The sequence below is a fragment of the Sebastes umbrosus genome, chromosome 13 (genome assembly GCF_015220745.1).
Source record: "Sebastes umbrosus isolate fSebUmb1 chromosome 13, fSebUmb1.pri, whole genome shotgun sequence".
NCBI lineage: Eukaryota > Metazoa > Chordata > Actinopteri > Perciformes > Sebastidae > Sebastes > Sebastes umbrosus.
The window spans coordinates 8,442,204-8,465,547 of NC_051281.1; the positions used below are offsets into that span (position 1 = coordinate 8,442,204).

General features: G+C 40.3%; 1 protein-coding gene across 1 annotated transcript in view; it reads left to right on the top strand.

Annotated features, from left to right (window-relative positions):
• The first annotated feature begins 6,724 nt into the window (after window positions 1-6,724).
• The window catches only part of lrp1bb (low density lipoprotein receptor-related protein 1Bb), a 314,579-nt gene continuing 297,959 nt past the window's right edge, over window positions 6,725-23,344 (top strand). The window contains exon 1 of the mRNA XM_037789698.1: window positions 6,725-7,215. Coding sequence (XP_037645626.1) covers window positions 7,146-7,215 — 70 coding nt within the window. The 5' untranslated portion in view covers window positions 6,725-7,145. The remainder of the gene's footprint in view (window positions 7,216-23,344) is intronic.

The window sequence follows — 23,344 nt, forward strand, 5'->3', positions numbered from 1 at the left end:
CGATGCATGAGTGGTTATTAGGCTGCCCTCTATGCCATTCAGCGGTACGACGCTCTTGATTTCCTCTGACACATCTGCACAGACGCCCAACCCGCTGGATCACGCTGAGCATCACCGCTATTGACAGGTGCATGCCTTCTTTGTGCACAGCAATACTCGAATCTACCAAAAGGGCGTTAAATGTGAGTTGATGTGATTGTGTATTGGTGGAGGACTTTTTGCTAATTAAGGGGAAAGGTGAAAAGAAGAGGCAGATGAGTACGCCACTTCCATAGCTAACACTGCTCTAGTGTTAGTGCATATGAATGATTCACAACATAAGTAGAGCACTTTATAATGGTCTGAAAAAAGTCAAAGCGGTTCAATCAAAGTGTAGCCACTGTGATTGCGAGGGAAAAATGCAGTCTGCTCTCAGCATCCAAGGAAGAAAAAAAATGAAAGCCTCATGAAATTATTCATTTGTGTGTTTTTTTCTAAGAAAGCAGGAAAACAGTGCAATCCTGGCAGCGAGAAAGACTCAATGTGAAATGTCCTTGAAGACTTGGACTTCCTCATTCTTTGTGACAACTCAATAATAAAACACGACAGATCGTTCCGCTTGAAAGTTGGGCTTGTTGCCATCTCATCTGAGATACATTTCTTTGTCACCGTAAACATTGTTTCGCTTAATGAATTTATAACGGTGTGACAGGACATGGCTGCTTGTATTTGAGTAGCACTAACCGCTTGGTTCATCAGCGGGTAATGAATGAGTGTTGCAGCATCAACTGCATTTAGGAGACGCGTTTAAAGAGGATAGTGTGAATAGTTTGAGGTGGTGTAGCTCTTAGTTTATGCATGCCATTAGGTCAAGAGATAGTTATCAAGAGAAGCTATGCTTAGTGACTTCATTAGCAGCAGTCTTCACCTACTAGTATTAGATCTACTACTTGCTATTCTCATCACTAAAAGCATGACACGACATGTAGTAAGTGCATGCAGATAACAAAGCTAAAGGCTCAGAGAGTGCTTGCAGAGGGACGTTAGCTGGATTATAGTATGCTGTGGCCCAGCCGTGGGCAGTCTGCTGTGTGGGCAGTCTTCACTAGGCTGCACATTTACTCACCTTTTACTTCTGAAACACTTCAGTAGTTCAGGAGAGAACACAAAGATTTCTTTCTTCTCGTCTTTTCTACAATTCCTTGGTGTAAACACTGATGTTGAAAACAACACAAACTGATGGACCATACAGGTCTTATTTCTGATAGAAGAGCTAACTCCTGATAAATATGAAACGTACTCTGCAGATGTAGAGGACAGAACCTGCCAAAATAGAAAATAAATTAATAAATAAGTAAATGAGTCGATAAATGTAGAAACATGTCATTAAATGCAGCAAAAAATAATATTAAAAATAAATGTAGCCATTAATAATTGATAAAATGTGACATAAATTGATATTTCTGTTTTAATTTGCTCGTGCACAAATAAATAAATGCATAAATACATACATACATGTAAAAATAAATAAAAAAAATAAATAGATAAAAGCAATTTTTTTTTAAATTAATAAAAAATAAATACATACAAAATAAAAAGGAAAATTCAACAAGAAAAAATGATTAAGAGTATTAATACAAAGATACATAAATAAAGAAGAAAATTAAAACAGAAATATAAATTTCATTAATTAACGGCTACATTTATTTTTAATATCATTTTTGCTACATTTAGTGATATTTATTTATTGAGTCATTTATTTATTAATTTATTATTTTATGTTGGCAGGTTCAGTCCTCCATATATATATATAGAGTGGTATAGAAAAACGAATAATGTCTTTCAACAAAACACACTGTATGTGTTCTTAAGCTCTGAAACATGTCAAACGGATAAAACAATTGAAAAGGAGATGACAAAACTATTTTACCTCAGTGTCCATTTAGAAGCTGTTCTGGAGCTTTCTATCGTATCACATGATCTTCATGACTAGATGAGGTTTGTTTTTTTCCTGAACACTTGACCTTAGAAACAATTGACAAAACAACCTCACCTCAAGGTGCCTTTACTATCTGTTCCATGACTGCACCTGCTTCCATGCTGACTTAAATGTCAGTAACCCTCCTGTACACACCTTAGGTTTCTCTATAGTTTACGCTTTGTAGTGCATTTTGTCCTCTTTCAGTTTGTTGAGCTTTTGACCTCGTGCACTTTGCATACACATCAGCAAACAAATGAATGATGACAGATAGATTTTGTTTCAGTAAGCTACATTAGTTCTTATTTGTAGCGTGCAAATTTAGTTAACTTCTGTCACACTTTAGTTTTTCTTAAAGGCAGGGTGGGCGATCTTGAGAAACTAGCAAGAGTACACTATGATCCAGCCAAAAAGAAACAAGCCCAATGTTGTCAACTGTTTTCCAATGAAAGTAGCTAGCAGCACTAGCTGCTAACTAGCGCCAAAAGTCCCCAAATCTAGTGAGAAGGTCACCAAGTTGGCAACACTGACAGTCCGTCGCTTCAGGTCTCCGTCCTGGCTGTTGCCACAGATACTAGATTTGTTTCTTTTTTAGTCGGAGCGTTTGATTTATTGATCGCTGTCGGGATGTAATGAGAATTTCAACAAATATAACAAAAAAGGTTTCTAAAATCTTTACCAACCCTGCCTCAATCGTTCTAATTTCTATTTATTTGACTTAACAGTGCTGAGGGTGCTGCTGCCACTACAGGAAGATTATTTCTGGAGACAGTATTGGTTTGTTGCTGCTTTTGTTTTGGTTAATTGCTAAAATGTTTTTACTGATAGACTAATTGTTCTGTTTTTGTAGTTTAGGTGGCAGTGTTTGTCTTTGTGCATGGGCCACTTTTGTCTTTGATTAGTCAGTTTAGGTTAGGTTCTGTTTAGTTTATTTTACGGGCCCAGAACGTATCGTTATGAATAGTTTCCTTTATTGTTGGGTGAATAAAATCCTCCTTTTGAAAATCCACCTGTGACTCGTCGTGCCTGCCAGCTTGATCCCTCACAATGATCAAGACCTCCAGAACAGCGGCTGTACTAAAAGTCTCAAGGTGAGACTGTCTGGTCATATGCTGTTTCCACGGCCATCAATTAATGTTGAAACTCACATGAATACGTGTAAGGAATGGCTCTCTGCATTCGGCAGAAATGAATGCTCATGCTGGTATAATATACAGGGACCATAACTACACTAGAAAAATACTTTTCTTGTAATGACTCATCTCTGATTACTGCTTACTTTCTCTGTCAATAAAAATTATTATAAATGATATTGTCATGATGGCAAAGAACTACTTCTGCCATAAATTTTAAAAAGTGCACTTCTTTACTACATTACTATACATTTAGTCTACAAGACCAGAATTTGTATTCTACTTCACCAGAATTGAAAATCACAGAATACACTTTATTATAGGCTACCGACAGTATTGATTAAGGGTTTAAGTCATCAGTGTTTCCACCAATAGTATACAGGGGGTGGATAAAATCAAAGAGCAGTACGTGCAGAAATATGTGTTACCCCAAACAGCTGGGTCTAACCTGTGTAACGACAGTTTCTGCCTATAGAACATATTACTAACCTTAACTTTAAGACTATCACTGAAATACCATCCAGTCCAACAGCCCCGAAATAAATTGGACTGTCAAGAACTATGTGATCAGTTTTGACTTTGTGGATTTGTGAAGACAATAATCCCAAGCTGCTTTCAGCCAGTGTTGGTGACCCTCGATTTTTCCTCCTATAATAGGTCTAATTTGTAAGAACCTGGCGAGCCATTTCAACTTAAAAATAGTCTAAAAATGTGCTCTTTGAGATTTCTGAACTTGCCGGATCATTATTAAGACACATTTTGCACACGTATGTAGTCATACTTCCTTAACCTGTCAGGTAGAACTTTCAGAGAAACTAAGTTGTGGATGTGGACTGCTGGAGATCAAAGTCTCTTGGTTCTCGCTGTGCTTCTGTTGTTTCCTCCTGTCAAACTTACAAAGGTATATAGTAGCAACACACCTCTTTCACTGAGGTTTTATGGCAACAGAAGCAAGCATGGCCACAGGACTACAAAGTGGTCACTCCATGAACCGCTGCATGGTGCATCAGACCAAACCTTTGGCACCATAATGGCAACAGCATCTAAAACAATGTAGTCAGGTGTTTTTTAGATCAATGCTAATGTGTCCAATAAGGGTACAGTTTGGGTTGACATGTAAAGAAGTGCACAGCTCAGCATTTGCACACTTTATTTAATAAGATATATAAAAGGCTACAAGCTCATTGTGTAGGATGTAGGGTTTAGTAGGAGTAGACAGACTATGCAACTCAATGGAGAGCTGAGATTACTCATGCCTCGTCCTACCTTCTCTGACTTTTCCTTCTTTTTTGGTTCTCGCTGTGCTTCTGTTGTTTCCTCCTGTCAAACTTACAAAGGTATAGTAGTATAGTAGCACACACACCTCTTTTACTGAGGTTTTATGGCAATGCAAGCAAGCATGGCCACAGGACTACAAAGTGGTCACTCCATGAACTGCTGCATAGTGCATCAGATCAGACCAAAGCTCTGGCACCATAATGCATCTCAAACAGATCTGTCTTAAATCATGTAGTCAGGTGTTTTTTTTTTTTAGATCAATGCTAAATAATGTGTCCAATGGGGGGACAGTTTGGGTTGACACTTGACACTTTCTTTTATAAGATATATACTGGAAAAACAAAGTTCGGAAACTTGTGTTTGGTGGATTATTTACTTGTGTTTTGGACGGAGCATTTTGGCAAATTTTTTTTGGGCGTTACCCACATAATCGGCTGTGCTGCTCATCCCACAAATGCATGATCCTTACAAGTTGGACATCATTGCGAAGGTAAATAAACAGGCTTTCCAACGATGTAAATTACAATGCCAATTAGCATTGTAACAACAGAGAAATAATCCATCAAAGACAAGTTTCCGAACTTTGTTTTTCCAGTTTATAAAGGCTACAAGCTCATTGTGTAGGATGTAGGGCTTAGTAGGAGTGCACAGACTATGAAACTCAATGGAGAGCTGAGATTACTCATGCCTCATCCTACCTTCTCTGACTTTTCCTTCTTGTTTTTTTTGGAGGACCCCCCCTCAGAACCGTCCCCCCGGACCTCAGACTGACACCCACTGACTGCACACTACTGCCTGCACATGCACATGAACCAAAGCTTTGGCACCATAATGCATCTCAAACAGATCTGTCTTAAATCATGTAGTTGGGTGTTTTTTTTTTTTTTTTTTTTTATATCAATGCTAAATAATGTGTCCAATGGGGGGACAGTTTGGGTTGACACTTGACACTTTCTTGTATAAGATATATAAAGGCTAAAAGCTCATTGTGTAGGATATAGGGCTTAGTAGGAGTGCACAGACTATGAAACTCAATGGAGAGCTGAGATTACTCATGCCTCATCCTACCTTCTCTGACTTTTCCTTCTTGTTTTTTTTGGAGGACCCCCCCTCAGAACCGTCCCCCCGGACCTCAGACTGACACCCACTGACTGCACACTACTGCCTGCACATGCACATGAACCAAAGCTTTGGCACCATAATGCATCTCAAACAGATCTGTCTTAAATCATGTAGTCGGGTGTTTTTTTTTTTTTTTTTTATTATTATATCAATGCTAAATAATGTGTCCAATGGGGGAACCTGCAGTTTGGGTTGACATGTAAAGAAGTGCACAGCTCAGCATTTGCACACTTTATTGTATTGTGTAGGATGTAGGGCTCAGTAGGAGTAGACAGACTATGCAACTCAATGGAGAGCTGAGATTACTCATGCCTCATCCTACCTTCTCTGACTTTTCCTTCTTTTTTGGTTCTCGCTGTGCTTCTGTTGTTTCCTCCTGTCAAACTTACAAAGGTATAGTAGTATAGTAGCAAACACACCTCTTTTACTGAGGTTTTATGGCAACACAAGCAAGCATGGCCACAGGACTACAAAGTGGTCACTCCATGAACTGCTGCATGGTGCATCAGATCAGACCAAAGCTCTGGCACCATAATGCATCTCAAACAGATCTGTCTTAAATCATGTAGTCAGGTGTTTTTTTTTTTTTAGATCAATGCTAAATAATGTGTCCAATGGGGGGACAGTTGGGGTTGACACATGACACTTTCTTTAATAAGATATATGAAGGCTACGAGCTCATTGTGTAGGATGTAGGGCTTAGTAGGAGTGCACAGACTATGAAACTCAATGGAGAGCTGAGATTACTCATGCCTCATCCTACCTTCTCTGACTTTTCCTTCTTGTTTTTTTTTGGAGGACCCCCCCTCAGAACCGTCCCCCCGGACCTCAGACTGACACCCACTGACTGCACACTACTGCCTGCACATGCACATGAACCAAAGCTTTGGCACCATAATGCATCTCAAACAGATCTGTCTTAAATCATGTAATCATTTTAGATCAATGCTAAATAATGTGTCCAATGGGGGAACCTGCAGTTTGGGTTGACATGTAAAGAAGTGCACAGCTCAGCATTTGCACACTTTATTTTATTGTGTAGGATGTAGGGCTCAGTAGGAGTAGGCAGACTATGCAACTCAATGGAGAGCTGAGATTACTCATGCTTCATCCTACCTTCTCTGACTTTTCCTTCTTCTCTTTTTTTTGTGAGGACCCCCCCCCCTCAGAGCCTCCCCCAGACCTCAGACTGACACCCACTGACTGCACACTACTGCTGCCTGCACACAGCAGCTACCCAACATGATGTATTTCAGACGAGCTGCGCCACCTTGACGGCATTTAATCATTGAGAAAAGAAAAAAAGACAGGAAACGTACTCATTCTTTATCCTCCCACCCTCCCCTCTCTCCTCTCTTGTCTTCCCTGTAGCTGCTGCCTCTCTCTCCTCTCATCTCATCTCATCTCATCTCTCCTCCGGCGCGTCTGCTCGCTGTTACCGAGCGGCCGGTGTGTGCATGCGTCGCGTCGCGGAGCGGTGGAGGTGGAGGAGCGCTGCACTGCTCTGCTGCGCACTGGTTCCGCTGGACATCACCGAGTAACGGAGCTCCGACAACCGGGTTGGTGGTGGTGGAGGAAGGGGAGAGACTGGACCCGGCAAGGAGCAGGAGCAGGAGAAGCACCGTGGCTCTTTATACAGCCCGCTCTCCGAAAACATGTTTCTACTCGCCTTTCTAGCCCTGCTCTCGGGATTATTTCCGTCGGTGTCGGGCGAGGAGGAGAGAGGTAAGGAAGGAAGAACCGGGGCCGTCGGGGGGGGAGATGCGCAGTCCGGTTGAAACTTGGGGGCCGTTTTTAGTGCAGTCTGCAGGGTTTGTGTGTGTGTTGCAGCTTGCTGGATATTCACCTTTTAAAAAAAGCCACAATGCATGAATGATAAAGAGTTGATCATGCATCATTTCTTTTGTGGATGATCCACTGGAAGTCTGCAGATTTTTCCATGTTGCATTATGATTAATGCATGATAAATATCACCTCTCTTTATTATAACACATTGAACTTGCCCTGCGCATTTAGCATCAGCTTTGTGCATTTTGTGCATTTTCAGTGAGGCTGCTTTGGAGCCAGAATAGATTCTGACTGCAGGCGCGTTTATACTGTATAGCAGTAGATCCTACTACGGTGCAGCAGGTGCAAATATATCCCTGTGCCAAAGTGTGTTTTGTCTCCCCGAGCTGGAGCTTATTGCATTTCTTGCCGTGGGATCATCACGATGGAGAGATGGAGAGATGGAGACGCAGTTGATAGGACGGTCAACTCTATATAGATTGCACAGTGCAACCCTGTATAGTGATGTGATGGGAAAATCATTTTTTTTTGGAGCAGCATATTGACTATTGTTGCACGTCTGGATTTCAAATCTGTCACACAATTACTGTATCCACATGCCATGAGTGCTGTCTGACACAGGGAGGTTTCACAATCTTCCTCTTTGTGTTATATTATTGGGGATGTATAAGGACCAAGTCACTTCTCCTGTTTTATTTGCAGCATAGAGTTCATGCACATTATAGGCTACTTATTGAAAGTATCAGGGATGAAAGTTTTTGAATCATGTTGATCCTCAAAGGAGGAAAAAAAATCACTTAATTATGATGGAAATATGCTTAAATGTTGCTTATACTTCCACTTTTTGTTGCCCTGGCTTTTAATTTGTCAGGGCTGAGCCATTTGAGTGTATACAGTACATGCTGAATTATGGGCACTGGTCGTACTGTACCTACTGTATAGTCTCGGAATAGTTGCCGTTACAAGAAGCAATAAAGAATATGAATATATGCTGTTGCGAAAATATAGTATATCCATTAATTGCTGGCCTCGAGGTCACAGTTCCCCTCACATTCTCCAGCATATATGAGTGTCTGTCAATGAGACCTGCTTAGCTGTTTTGTGAGACCGTCCCAAATGTCACCAACACGGTGTGGAATACAGGGCACTTGAGAGTTTGTCATGCCATCACACAGTAGGCAAGAAAAACACTGTTTACCTCTCTCTGTGCATGAAATGAAAAGATGAATTTGTCTCTTGAAGTCCCTGAGGATGTCCCTGCTCTGAGAGGGGATGGGAGAAAAACACCCACCTGAAATATTTCTAAAGACTGTTGGAGTTTGTGCGTATCAGTATTTCAGCGCTGAGATTTATTTGTCAAAGTGAAGAATTAGGTGCCGTTGGATTGTCTCGTAGGCTACGGGCCGGTACGAGGATATTGGGAACAGTTAAGCTGAGATATATTCAGACACACACTCACTCACACACACACACACACACAAATCTGAAAGTCTGGTTGGGACCTGCATCTTTGTCTGCGAGCCGATGCCGTCCCGCTTCTCTGCATTTGCACTGAGAATAAATGAAAGCTCTCGAAGCTGTGTCTAAATGGACACTAATGATAATAGCATTTCTTATTTCTTCCAACACCAAAGCTGGTTGTTAGCCTAATTAGTCCAAAATTAATTTGCTTTTGTGGTAGCAGCATTGCTACGTTGAATGCCAAGTAGAGAGCCCGTGGTTTTATTCGCTGTGTGAATCGGAAGCATATCCAGCTCATTCATCGAATGGTATTGTCTCTTTGAAATGCCTCCACTGTGTCCAACACCTTATCACTTGTGTCCATCTAACATTGAGCAGGCTGACCTGGCCGAGGCCGGGCCGGCATGGCAGCATTCTGCTGATCTGATACAAAGACTGGCTCGAGAAGTTTAGACTTGCCGCCTGTTTATTATATGTAAAAAACAACAACAACTAAGTGCCCTTGATCTCAGTGACCTCAGCACCAGATAAGCATCACCTAGCACAAACAGCTCAAGGTTGCTTGAAATGTATAGCCCATTTAAAAGATGATATATAGTGGGAGACACAGATAGGTCCATGCACTAATGCAGGGAAGGCCGCCTTTAGGAGCTAATTAAGTGAGATAGTATCACAGAAGTGTATGTGAGTGCCCGTGTGGGTATGTGTGCAGCATAAAGTCGAGATGATGGAGAGGCGTCTGGGTAAAGTATGTTGACCTGTGGAGATTAAAAGGAGTCTAAAGGTTTTCCTAATTTAAAACCCTTAAATTTAGCTTCCTTTAAATGTGAAAAAATAGTTACCACATGTTTAGGATAGTGTTTTTAAATTTCTCTTTTTACATCAAGAAAGTACATATTGGCAACACGCAACATACGGACTAAATCAAAGCTGCATAGGATCATAGAATATAGAGAATTATTATGAAGTCTAGATCTTAATGTGCTCGGTTGCAATCTGCTATTTTACCATTCAGTGGAATGAAAGAAGAAACGCTGATTTGTTCATTGTACAACCTTTGTGTTCTGTTATTGTTCTATTTTACTGGGAAGCACACGATACTTTGTTTTGTAAGATACAAACAATTTTTTTTTTGAAATATGGATGATACACAATGACTGACTATTCACATACAAACATTTAAATCATCAAAGCTATCTCAGTTTTGGCTTGAGCCTCAAACGTTTGATCAGATAGCCTCAGGTTGCATTATGGTAATTGTAGGATCCAGTGTTTTGACCCATACTAGGTAGTAGAAGCAGGGTTCGAATAACGAGGGTGATTTGGGGAGTCTGACCCCCCCCCTGATTAAGACTTGGACCCCCCCAAAAGAGGTAAAACCATTTATATATCCTTCTTACTTGTATTTGTAATTAAATATTACAATTTATTTCCCAAATTCATGAATCATGCCTGAAGGAATCATGTAACACGATTTCAGACACCCCTAAAGTGGACCTTACCATTTCTCAACCTTGACGTTCTTTGACCTTAGTTGAACGTCTCGTCATGGTGGCTCGCGTCAACGTTGAAAGTAGTATTATAGAGAAAATAAATCCATATTCTACAGTATCTTTTCCATAGGAGCCATATGTTTCTCACTTCTGAATGAATAGAAAAGGTAGAAGTCACTCTAGCTTAGGCTTTTGAGATCAGTCCTATCTTATCCATTCATTTTGGTATTGGGACCAGTGCAGGATCTACATTTATTTTTTCTATTAGACTATTTTCAAAGTACGAAAACGGCTGACTAATTTAGATTATTGTGTAATCTATGCCGCACAAGCCTATGCTGTATGGAAGTAACAAATCTGCCTACCTCTTTGACATGTTGATAGTGTCTTTGGTTGTGGTACAGCATTGTGTGGGTCTGTGTTTGAGCAGAAATGATGGTCTGCTGTTGTTGTTGTGTGTGTGTGTTAGGCTTCATCCGAGAGCACATGCTATGTACTACAGACTCAATATCGTTCAACATGGATCTTTTCGGACGCACTGAGCAGTAATTTATGTCGTCACTTCCTGAGAGCCTCATTGCCAGTTGGAGACGTGCAACCATGGTAAGCCGTGCTTACACTTAGTTAAACTGAAGTTTTATTGATGTTACAGAGCTGTCCGTCAACGTCCATTATGAACATTGTCGCCACTACCGCATTGTATTGCGGAATATTAATGCCGCCGTAGTGTCCAGCGTTGCATACTGTACTATTTCACCGGAAATAGTATGCAATTTTCACACTATTGGATTCATATACTAAGGTTTCCGACATACAAAATGATCTGACATACTGTTTTAGTGTACTAAATAACATGTTAGTATTGGACGCAACCTTAGTCTGACCTGCTGGCAGTTTTGCTCGAGAATATTTTATTGGTGGCCCCTGACTACAAAAGTTGTCGTGTGGTACGTGCCCCATGAGCTGGTGTAATGGATTTGATTTATCATCCTCAGACTGCAGATATTACATTAACAAGCAAGATACTGTAAGGATTGTAAGACTTCAGTTCACTGAAGCACCCGCCTGTGCTGCCCTGGGTCTCCTTTATGAAAAAGAAAAAGTTGACCCCTCCGATTGTCATTGTGTAATTCACACTCTGAGTGGAACAGGATATTTCAGTCTGTGCTACTCCAATTTTGACCATTCGTTTTAAAATCTGTCTCTTGTGAGTCCTCCTAACTTTATGGAAGTGCATCACTGGAGTACCGCTTAAAGTCAGACAGTTACTTGGAAAATAGCCTGGGAGGGGAGAGGCAAAATGCCTCAGGTTAAACTTTAGGCTGTAGCTTTTATTTTCTTCTCCTATGTGGTGTGTACAATGTCTAGAAATTTCACAGAAAAATATGTTATTTGGAAGTATAAAGACGTATACATGGCTCGTGTTTTTCTTGTTACCAGAATATGTCTTATAAATATTTAATTTTTTTATATACAGTATAGGGGTGTTTTGTAATCCCATGTGTGATGGGCTAAATGTTTGGCACGATAAGGAAATAAAAACTACTGTACATACTACTACAATTGTAGGTAAAGTAATAGTATTGATACATATTTCTTAAGCTCAAACTAATTTTTACAAATGCCCCTTTCCATGCATCATGTGTCACATATTCAGTTCTTTCCTTTTTACAGTTAAAAACTGCACCAATTCCACTGAATGAATCACGATGTAATCAAAGCCAGAGTGTTGGCGTTACAGCAAGGGGCACCATGCCACAATTCAGGGATTTCGGCATTAATAATCTCTGACATCTGCACAATGACTATCTATAACTCTGCTTTCTTAGTGCTTGCTGAGTTAAATAAATGTTCACTCTACTTAATGTCACCATTGTATCCGTACTCATTTAATAGATGGCTTGGAAGCAGGAAATTGGTCACTAAATTGCAGTTGGACATGATAGATTGCAACCAAATGGAGATTATGTAAATCACTTGCCCTCGCCAACACTAAACCAAAAATGCATACTGTTCTTGCTGGTCCTGAGGCCTTTCCATGACATTCCGCCAACACTGAGTTGGTGTTATATGAAGATCAGGACGTCGTTTTTATGCGAGAACTGCTGGGCAGTGACTAACGTTTGACCTTCAAAGGTTGGACTGATTTCTGTTTTCATAGCTGTTTCACGTCTTTTTCTGGAGAGCATTAACACAAAATGAGCCCGCCAGCTGCGAGGCCTGCTTTGTAGCTCGATTTTCTCTCCTCATCCTGTTCTGACACGGCAGCAAAAGTGTCCACCTCAGCAATAGGTGATCCTCAGGACGGAAGGTGGCTCGCACTCACCCGGCTACGCTGTCTTCACCAAGTGATTGGAGAAACCACATGTAGGTTCCAGTTAAAGCTGGGATGGAAACAGTGAGTAAAGTGAACGCTGAGGACAGGATGAAAGAGAGGGTGGTCTGAGGAGGAGGAGGAGGTGAGGCACAAGTCAGCACAGTGTGGAGTGGGCTGGTGTTGTTGTTGGCATTCACGTCCCGTTTTCTGCACTTCAGGTGCTTTTTTATTGACTTGCTCCACAAGTTTGTCATGTCTGGAAAACCAGACGAGTTGACGGAGCAGCCGGTCACATGTTGAGGAGGTGAGTTCAGCTTGTACATGAGCAGACTAAGCACTTCCATCAAACCTCAATGTTTAGTTTTCTTTCCCCAGACGTACTTCAAGCATCATACTAGTCATCTCCGGTTTTCTGAGGTTTGCTTCCACAGCACTTTTTGCCGGATTGCATTCAGTCCTTTACAAGCTATGAAAAGACATTAGAACAGCTGACACATCTATGTGGTGATGTCAGCTAAGTGTTGCTGTCGCTGAGCTCTTACATCTATCTCAGGGCAGAGGTGAAGTATGGCCTCAAGCTACAGGAGGCAGCCGTGAACCAGCACACGTCTCATTACGGTACGCAGTGTGATGGTGGAGCTGCGCTGACTCCTGTAGAACAAAGTTATCGAATGACGCCATTGGATTTTGATAGTGTCACCTTTTTAATATAACCTCTCGTGGTCCTAATGGGTTACAATTGAATCCGTAATGGATTGACTCAGGTTGTGAAAGCCATTGGCTGTAAATTGACTTGTGGCATTGATTACCAATAGCAGGAGGAGCTACATTTTTGCCCCACATGATCGATTTGTGTTGATGTTCTGGGCAGACTTAATTACGTGGGTGGCATGGGGGTTTCATATTAGATTTTTCTGAAATGTTACATAATTTAATATGATGATCAAATAATGAATTTCTTCAGAGAAGTCCCGTCTTGCAGGAGTTGAATCCAAGAGCTAGGCTCAGCAACTGAAATGGCTGCTTCTTAAAAAAAAATAAATGTAGATAAATTATTAATGGAGGAAAGCATAACTGTTTTATTGCCAAATATGCTAATGAAAATGGGGCTCGTAAGGGCAGTGGCGGGATAAACCGCTCCCTTCACAAGTCGAGATGAGTATGAGGTCATTAGTGGGTGATGGATAAGATAGAACGCATCATAAAACGAAATGTAGGGGTGATGTAATGTGCCCTGTGAATGGGAAAAAGAACTATGCACAAGTAAGACCATCTGCTGAAACACAAATTCAAACTATGAAACAGTCTTTCACTATATGTTTTATGGCACAGAGGGGTTGTGAGTATCGTCATGGACCGCCTGGACAGTAAAGGTTAAAGTTAGTATGCAGCTGGGGGGAGAAAGTGAGGCCTGAGTTGAGCGAACTTCTCTCTGGAAGCGTCTGGAAGGGCGGGGGGTCTCCGTCTCTCTTTCTGTCAGTTTGAAAAGGTGATCTGCTAGCTGGATGGAGGCAGCACCCCGAGGAGATGCCCCCTGCATTAGTTGTTTGCTCAGCGTGTGCCGACGTCCAATGCAGCAGCAGTGGATCATTGTGGATTGTACTGTTGCTCCCACCTGGTTCCTCCATTCTGTCTAGACTAGCCTAGAGGAACTGCACTTTGTGTGTTTAGCTTTTGACCAGTTGGCTAACGTATGCGCTGCTTCAAACGTTCACCTAAATACTCAGGTAGCAGGAGCCTTCTTTCCTGCAGAGGTTGTGTTGCTATGGGAATAGGTTTCGTATAGAGCACTGTTCAAATATATAGAGAGAGGGAGCTAGAGCATTGACCTCACTCTTTTATGGTTTGACCTCACACTTAACTGGCCAGTCTTTATCACTGATGTCTCCTTGCGAGAAGGACAGAGCTCCTTTGATTGATTAGCAGACTGGTTGGCATCCAGTTGGCTGACCTAAGTCATTTTGGTGGAGGTGTTATTCTATTGTTCTATTGAAGTCTCCAGAAGGACAAAGTGATACAGAACATGTCATAGTAGTGTTATGAATCGATTAAAATATTCAATCGCGATTGATCGCATGATTGTCCAAGTTAATCACGATTAATCGCACATATTTAGTCTGTTCAAAATGTACCTTAAAGGGAGATTTGTCAAGTATTTAATACTTTAATCAACACTTGTGCAAATATATGTATATATGTATTACTGGAATTCAATCAACAACTCAAAACAATGACAAATATTGTGCAGAAATACTCACAGGTGCTGCATTTAGCATAAAACAGTATGCTCAAATCATAAGGCAAAGTCAAGCCCAACCGGCAACAACAGCTGTCAGTGTGCTGACTTGACTATGACTTACCTAAAACTGCAAGTGATTATCATAAAGTGGGCATGTCTGTAAAGGGGAGACTCGTGGGTACCCATTGAACCCATTTTCATTCACATATCTTGAGGTCAGAGGTCAAGAGACCTCTCTCACCAAAATTTAGTGTAACTTTGGAGCGTTATTTATCCTTTTTCTGCAAGCATGGTTGGTACTGATGGATTCCTTATGTGCTTTAGTTTCATATGATGCCAGTATCTTCACTCTAGCTTTAAAACTGAGCCCACTACATCCTAAAAATCACATCAATGCATTAAAGAAATTAGTGGCGTTAAAACGATTTGCGTTAACGTGTTATTATCACGTTAACTTTGACAACCCTTGTTATAAGCTGTCAAAGTTAACACAATAAAACATACTGTTGATTTAAAAAGAGTTAAGGGGCTTTTCCTTTTTTCCGTGTGTGAGGTGGTGAAGAGGTAGCCATTTCTCGAGGGAGCAATTCAGCCCGCATGGAGAGTTTGCTCATTGTTGTTTGAAGAAGCTGTTATATTTCTTGGCACACTCGCATCCAAATATTAAACTGGCAATATGGAGATCCCCTGGTTAATGTATGTGCTTGTGTGCGCTGTGCCTATGGCCCGGCCCTAGCAACAAGCATCTCGCTGATTAATACTTGAAGATTTGATTCATCACTTTGTGTGGGAGAACATTTCCTGCTATAGTGTCCATACCAGACACAGCAGAATTTAATTTAGACTGGAGATGGATGCTCTGCTGTGTTGCACTTCTTTGTGATTTAAAGTGATCAGCTCAGGGAATTTCTGCAGAAAAAAAAATAATTCTGTCTAGCATATCGTTTTAAAATGGTGAATGGTTGGACACACCGGAAATGATCAGCCGAACAGATAAAATGTGCAGATGCTCAGACAAACTGGCTGTTGCAGGCGGACCATGACCAATCTGCAGGTCAGAAGTGCTGGTGTCGAGCCCCGAGTGGCAACGGTGGTGGCCAGAGGACCAGAGTGAGGGCTGCTGAAGCCTGGCTGGGGACTCTCTCTCCCAGCTGCCACCTGGCACAGACCGAAGGCTCAGGGCTCCATCATGCAGACTTGGCCCAGAAAAGCAGAACAGGGGAGGGATTCATCCATCCCCCAACAAGCTTCATTCAGCAGACAAACCTAAGGCCAGTTGGTGATGCTACGCTGTGTCCTTTATAAAAGAAAAAATGGCGCACCGGGCAATTAAGAAATATTGAGGCATCGAGGTGTTTCATTTTAATGTACACCTCTGTAATAATCCATAATTTTCCTTTATGGATTTAAACATAAAATGCTTAACCGCTAACCACAAAATGGACAATATTTTCTCTTTTGCCTGATTTGTTTTTCAGTCATTCTCACAAGCCATTGCCTTTAAAGAGCTGCAGTATATTTCACCCATTAACCAGAAGATGAATACACAGAAATAAAATGATCTTTAGTAAAAGATGCAGTGTTTGGTGTGCGGTATTTACAAAAGGCATACAGCATTAAGGGTGTCTTGGTTGCCAAGCTTGCCAAAGGCAAACCTTCTCTCACACAAACAGCAGAGTGGACCAAGCACACAAACGTCTGAAGACACAGAAAAAACACCAACTAAGATTTCTGAAATTGTGTATGTGTGTGTGTGCCCTGTCTGTGTCGTGGCTGGCATCCCTGGCAGAGCTCTCTGTAGCCCAGTGCTGTTAGATGGAGGATAGAAAGTGAAATTACTGGCATCATTTTCACGCCTCTGTGCAAAGCAACGAGTGGCTACATCAAATGTGCAGCCGGTTTATTGTCGACTGCGACGGGCTGCAGTGCACTAAGAATATCTACCAGTCTGGTTCTTTCAATATCAATTTGGAGGAGCCAGCCCAAGTCTATGTCCGAGCCTGACAGTGCACTAAAAGAGGATTTTTGGACCTAAAATATTTGTGAGACTGCCACTAAGGATGAATAATTTAAAGCACTTTCATGGCATAGTGCATGAATTGAAAATCAAAGATAAAACCGCACTGCTGCCCCTACTTACACCTGCATGCAGCAGACATACATTTCTCTCTCAACAGCTGTGATACTGTTGGCCCACGAGGGATTGAGTTCAGTCTTGTGGCAGCACTATCACTGAGTTACTTTGTGTTAAAATTAGATTGCCAAATACATCATCACCAGCTGTCATCAATCTGATTCAGTATGATTCCCTAACATGCTTCCGAGCTGCTATTGATCTCTGCTCCCCGCCACCCTCCCTTCTCACACAGCGTTGGATTGGGAGTCCTATTAACTGCATTCCCATCAATCACAGTTCACCCATGTTTGTTTGTAGAAGTCTTTGATACGATTAGAGCAGCGCGCTCACGCTACGTGGTTTTCTCCCGTTCTATTTCTCGTGTCGGCTGATTTGAAATGCGTGCAGTCGCTCCCCTCTTGCTACAGTGATGTGCCTCACTGCTCCGTAGCAGAGACCAGAGATTAAGCACTTGGGCCTCAAACATGTCGGCTGTCAGAGGTATCTCTCACTGCTCAGTGCCTGATAAGGGCCACTTGTTCCTGAAACAGCAAAGAAAACACCACAGAAATAAAAAAAATAAATAAAAAAACTCTGGACTTACTGAGATTGAATATGTTTCTCTTAGAGAGTACATTCTTATGATTGCTTTTGTGGCCTGGACAAGTCAACAATTGTAGATTCGTGACCACATATTTTTCTTTTTTTGGAGAATGATTGGATTTTTCCTGCTCGTTTTATATGTTTCGTACTTTTTCCCATCAAATGCTGATTCTGCCTACTTTTACATGCATGCATGCACTATTATTATTCATACTTTTAAGGCAAGACCCCCCAGGAAAAAAAAATGTTTTTCATGAACCGGTCAATTTTGAGATTTTGGGCTTTTTTGCTTCATGTCTTCTTAGTGGAAAGAAAACATCCAAAATACACATTTAGGTGTTTATTTTACTTAACTTTGTCTATTTGCGTCTGTAAATTTCTCCTAAATTCACCAAAAGTTACCATTAGATAATGCCTCATTTGCATATTTAAACATACAATTTCAGAAAACTTGTAATACAAAAAATAACTGTCTTAATATAAGTAATCAACTGTGGAATTTTCATGGTGATATCTATTAGCTAGAAATGTTTACCCTATTCAAATGTAGTGTCTTGCAAATTGTATGGCATTTTACAATACATATCTTTTCAGGCCGTTTTCTCAAAATTAGGTTTTTCTCAGACTCTGAGCCAGATATCTCCACTTCAGTATCTCTTACATACGCCAAATTTTCCAGTTTCATTCCTACTTATATTCTCAAGGTTTCTACTGAGAAGTTTATTCATATATCTTTCATAGCCTGATTTATAGAACATTTTATGCCTAAAAACATGGTAAAAATGTTTTAATGGCTGTTGAGGCTATTTTCCAGATTTATGGAGTGATACAAAGAGATATCCAAAATCCCCTCTGTAAAAACAAAATTAAGCAAGATATTTGAACGTGTCTTAATCCAATTAGTACATATTAATAAGATAATGCCTCATTTCCACATAACAAAAATACAATACAATACAACAAATAATAGCCTTAATGTAAGTAATCAACTGGGGAAGTTTTATGGTGATATCTATTAGTGTGTCTATTAGGTGTCTCCCCTTACTGTAAATACATCCTGCCATATTTCATTCATTCGTATTTAATTCCAATGGAAAACTTATCCATGAAACTTTTAATGCATTTTGAAATGATTGCCACAGAGCGAGAGCTACAGTCACGCTCTTATTCTGCATTTTAAAACAAATTACATTTTCGGTGAAATCAACATTTACTGCCAAGGAGAAGCAGCACAAGACAGGCAACCTTTGTTGGTAATCGTTTTGTATTTGTAGCAAATGTTGGAGGTTTTAGTGGGAGAAAAAAAACAACAAAGTGGAAGCATAAACAGCCTTCAAACATGGTGCACAACACAGTAGACATGGTAGGTAACATTTTAACATTAGGAAGTATGTCGTATATGTAGTAGGGAAATTAAGTTCATGGGGAGTAATTTGTGATCCTTAAATTCAGCATTTGTTTCAAGATATTAAACTAGAACAGAGCTGTAAAAGCGTTTTAATATTTTATTACTTATCCTAGCTGCATATTGAAAGTCATGACTCAATAAGTTTAAATAACCATTTAAGAAACATCCTCTCCAAATAAGCCTTATTTACTTATTATTTACCACTAGATCTGTGGCAAACTAAGAGTCATGCTCTCTGCCATGAAAACTGACTCTATAACCACATAGTGACATCATAACTACTTCTGTTTTTCACTGCCTGGATTATATAATGAGCTTTGTGATCATCACATATTAATGTTAAATCACGGGTATCAGAAATAATCCTTTGTAATCCTTTACTGCTTTTTAATAGAATTGTATCAATAATCTGCCGATTTGGACCACGCATTTCATACTACTATGTAATTTAGAATATCTCATAACTAATAGGCTAATCTAATGGGCTCTTTCAGTACAACTGACTTTTCCAGCATGCAAAAGGCAGTGAAACTTATGGAGATGTGAGCGGCCTGTCACAGGCTAGCACACAATCACATTCACACTCATTCACACCTAGGGGCAATATAGGGTCTCCACTTCACCAGACTTGCATATATTTGCACCTGGTAGGAAACCTGAACCACTTGGAAATATGAAAAGAATTCAAACTTCACACAAAAAAGACCGGAACCCTTTCTTCCTATGAGATGACAGTGCCAGCCACTCAGCCACAAAGTCAGGTTCACATTTAGAAATCTCTGTGAAATATTTTTGAGTGCATTGACCTAAGTAAAGTGAAATTCAAATGAGGGAAAAACTAAATCCAAGAGATGCAAAATAAATGTGTCTGTATAGAAACGTCTGCAACTATCTGTGTGTGTTTGAGTGTGTAATGCAGTTAGGCAGTTATGTGTGTGAAAATCCGTTAATATGTTTAAGGTGTTCAGCAGTAATTGGATATAAATTGAACTTCATGCAGCGGGAGGTGGCCAATCAATGGTAGAAATGATGAAGTAAAGGTCACACTAGGATAGTGTTACAACTATTGGAAACACATTAGCTCACAGACACAGACATCATGAGAAATGGCTTAAAATTTGGAGTTAATACCTGAGGTCATACGGTTTTCTTATAAGAAGGAGTTTGTTTATTGGGGACACTTGACAACTGTTGTTTAGTTAACTGTCAGTCACAGTTAAAGGCACAGTGTGTAGAATTTAGGAGCATCTATTGGCAGAAATGGGATATAATTAGGGCTGTCAAAGTTGATGAGATAATAACATGTTAACGCAAATTCGTTTTAACGCCACAAATTTCTTTATCGCATTAATTCAACTTGTGATTTTTACATTGTAGCGGGCTCAGTTTTAAAGCTAGAGTGGAGATACTGGCATCATATGAACCTAAAAAAACGTAAGGAATATATTGGTACCAACCATGTCATACTAGCTTGTCGCTCCAAATGTATGCAAAATTTTGGCGAGGAAAAACTGGCATGGCCATTTTCAAAGGGGTCCCTTGACCTCTGACCTCAAGATATGTGAATGAAATTGGGTTCTATGGGTACCCACGAGTCTCCCCTTTACAGACATACCCACTTTATGATAATCACATGCAGTTTGGGGCAAGTCATAGTCAAGTCAGCACACTGATACACTGACAGCTGTTGTTGCCTGTTGGGCTGCAGTTTGCCATGTTATGATTTGTGTATTTTTATCTGTGAGGGTTTCTGGACAATATCTGTCATTGTTTTGTGTTGTTAATTGATTTCCAATTATAAATATATACATACATTTGCATAAAGAAAGCATATTTGTCCACTCCCATGTTGATAAGAGTAATTAATACTTGAGGTACATTTTGAACAGATAAAAAATGTGTTATTAATTTATGATTAACCGTGATTAACTATGGACAATCATGCAATTAATCACAATTAAATATTTTAATCAATTGACAGCCGTAAATATGATATTAATAAGTATGTTTTCTTTAGTGTATAATCACCACAAAATAAGAATCGTTGTGTTTTTGGTACCTTAGAATGAGCCGTTTATATCTGCATATAGAGCGGATTTTCCTCACAGGGCTGGCTGCCATGTTTCTACAGTAGCCCAAAACGGCAAAAACCAAACACTGGCTCTAGATAGAGCATAGCGTTTTCACATTTTTGCGGCGGCAACAGTAGTTTTCCTACAGGCTTGGCACACGGGAGAAGTTTCAGTTGGTTGCAATCTGCAGCCTCACCGCTAGATGCTGCCAGATACTACACACTGGACCTTTAAGCATAAAGATACATAAATCAAGATATGTGTACAATTTTATACCTGTGGAACAAACTGCACCTGACAATATTATGTACTGAATTTTGCTAACATTCCTTCTGACAGGATGTGATAGGCAGTACCATGGCAATTAACTACCCAATCACAACGTGTTTCAGTCTTGTCTGCAATAAACAATCCCTGTACGACAGCAACCATTGTTGGTCTTTTCAAACATTTATAATTGTGGTTGAGAGATGACAAATGTGCGTAGAGTGACCGAACATAATTTAAACTTTGACTCGTTTAATGTAATCCAATACGTGCAGGCTGGTTTGTGTTTAACCGGGGCACTTGTGAGGTTAATACTGTGTGACCGATTGCCTGACATTATTGTCTCATCATACTTAAACAGCGCAGGCTTCTGTTATTGTTTTAATATGCTATCTCCCTCCGTCTGCCTGTCTTTTTTTCCCTCTCTCTCTCTCCCTCTCTCATGTTCTGCTCCTCTTTTCATCCCTATTCAAGAAATTAATAGCCTTCAGTGGATACAAATCAGAGGCATAATTCAAAGAAAGCACATTTTATAGTTTGGTGGGGCCAGCTGAACAGAAGGCAGCACAGACACCACTAGTAAAGGTGTTTTAAGGTCAGAAAAAAAAGACGAAGAAGTTCTCGGAAATGTTTAATCACTGTCAATTAAAGAAAACCTGCATAACGCATCTCTCCGTGCTTGCGTTCGAAGCAACAGATTGCACGAGGGTTGTTTGGTGACATAGGTGTTGTAGTGGGTGTTGTTCCATGTTTGTTTGCTTGCCTTTGAAGTAACAGTTTGAAATGCCCCATATTGATGTACAAACAGCAGTTGCTGTGCAGATTTTGTGTTTGAAAAAAGTTTGATGTTTGATGAATCGCTGTCAGTTCTGATTGTTGAAGCCCTTGAAGCCAAAGACTGTGTCGTATACGTCCCAGCAGAGACGTCGCATCTGTTCTGATCATTAGAGAATCACTTTATCCTCATTAACCACGAAATGCCAAAAGAGATAGGGAGCACTTTACTATAAAGAAAAGTGGTGAGCATCACAATTAGACACCCGAGCTTGTGTCACTTGTGGCTTTCTGTTTATTGTCATATTAAAGAAAATGTATTTTCAGTATGATGCTCTTTGCCGTTGTAAAGTGGCATAACAGAGACAGAAACACAGAAAATAAAATATCCAACTAATTAAAATCAATCCTAGAGCTCAGAAAAATAGCATGGCATACAACCAAATGAAAGTGTTCAAGGCTGTGTTACCTTAGACCTGAGCATATAAGGATTAACTTGAAAAACATTGGAGAAACCTTGATGCACAGTAGCAGTATCTGAGTCGGAGCCACAGAAAACTAACATCTGTGATGTCTGTTCAGAGCCGTGGCAGGGTGGGTGCGAGGCCTTGTGCGAACTTGATGTGTAAACCTTGATCACTGACGTGTGCTCCTGAATCACACAGTACAAAACACACAGCCAGTTCTAGTTGAAGATGAAGGGCACATTTTTTTATCCTGTTTGAAGCAATATGTAGACATTAATAAAACATTAAAGCACACGATTAATGAAAAACATACATAACATGTATAGGCTACAGCTGACATTGCACACTGGCATCGTTTATGCCCTGAGCAGCCTCCATAACATGCATTATGCACAGCTAAAACACAACTACTGTATACACACTTACTGCAAAGCAAGCATAATGCACGCCTACAGCATTACGCCAACCGTATTGCCACTCAAAACATTTTTAATGATTCTGTAAAAGACTAGAATATGTTCAATGGCAATGGTTTTAACTGTAGATTATTTATACATTTAGGGTGATGAGTAATTTAGTGATTGTTTTCTCTAAATAAAATAGAGAAAAAGGCCCATCACAGTTTCCTATATAGCCCAATGTATTTAAAGCAAAGAGCTTAAAGGGCCATCTTTTAGCGGAAATGTAATATAATATTCACAACTGTGTTTTCAGTAGTGTGTAATTACCTGAAACTAATAACCACTGTGTTTTGTTTGCTTAGAATGAGCCCTTCATATCTACATAGGGAGCGTGTCCTCTTCACGGAGTCCGCTATGTTGCTCTGCCGTGTTTCTATAGTAGCCCAGA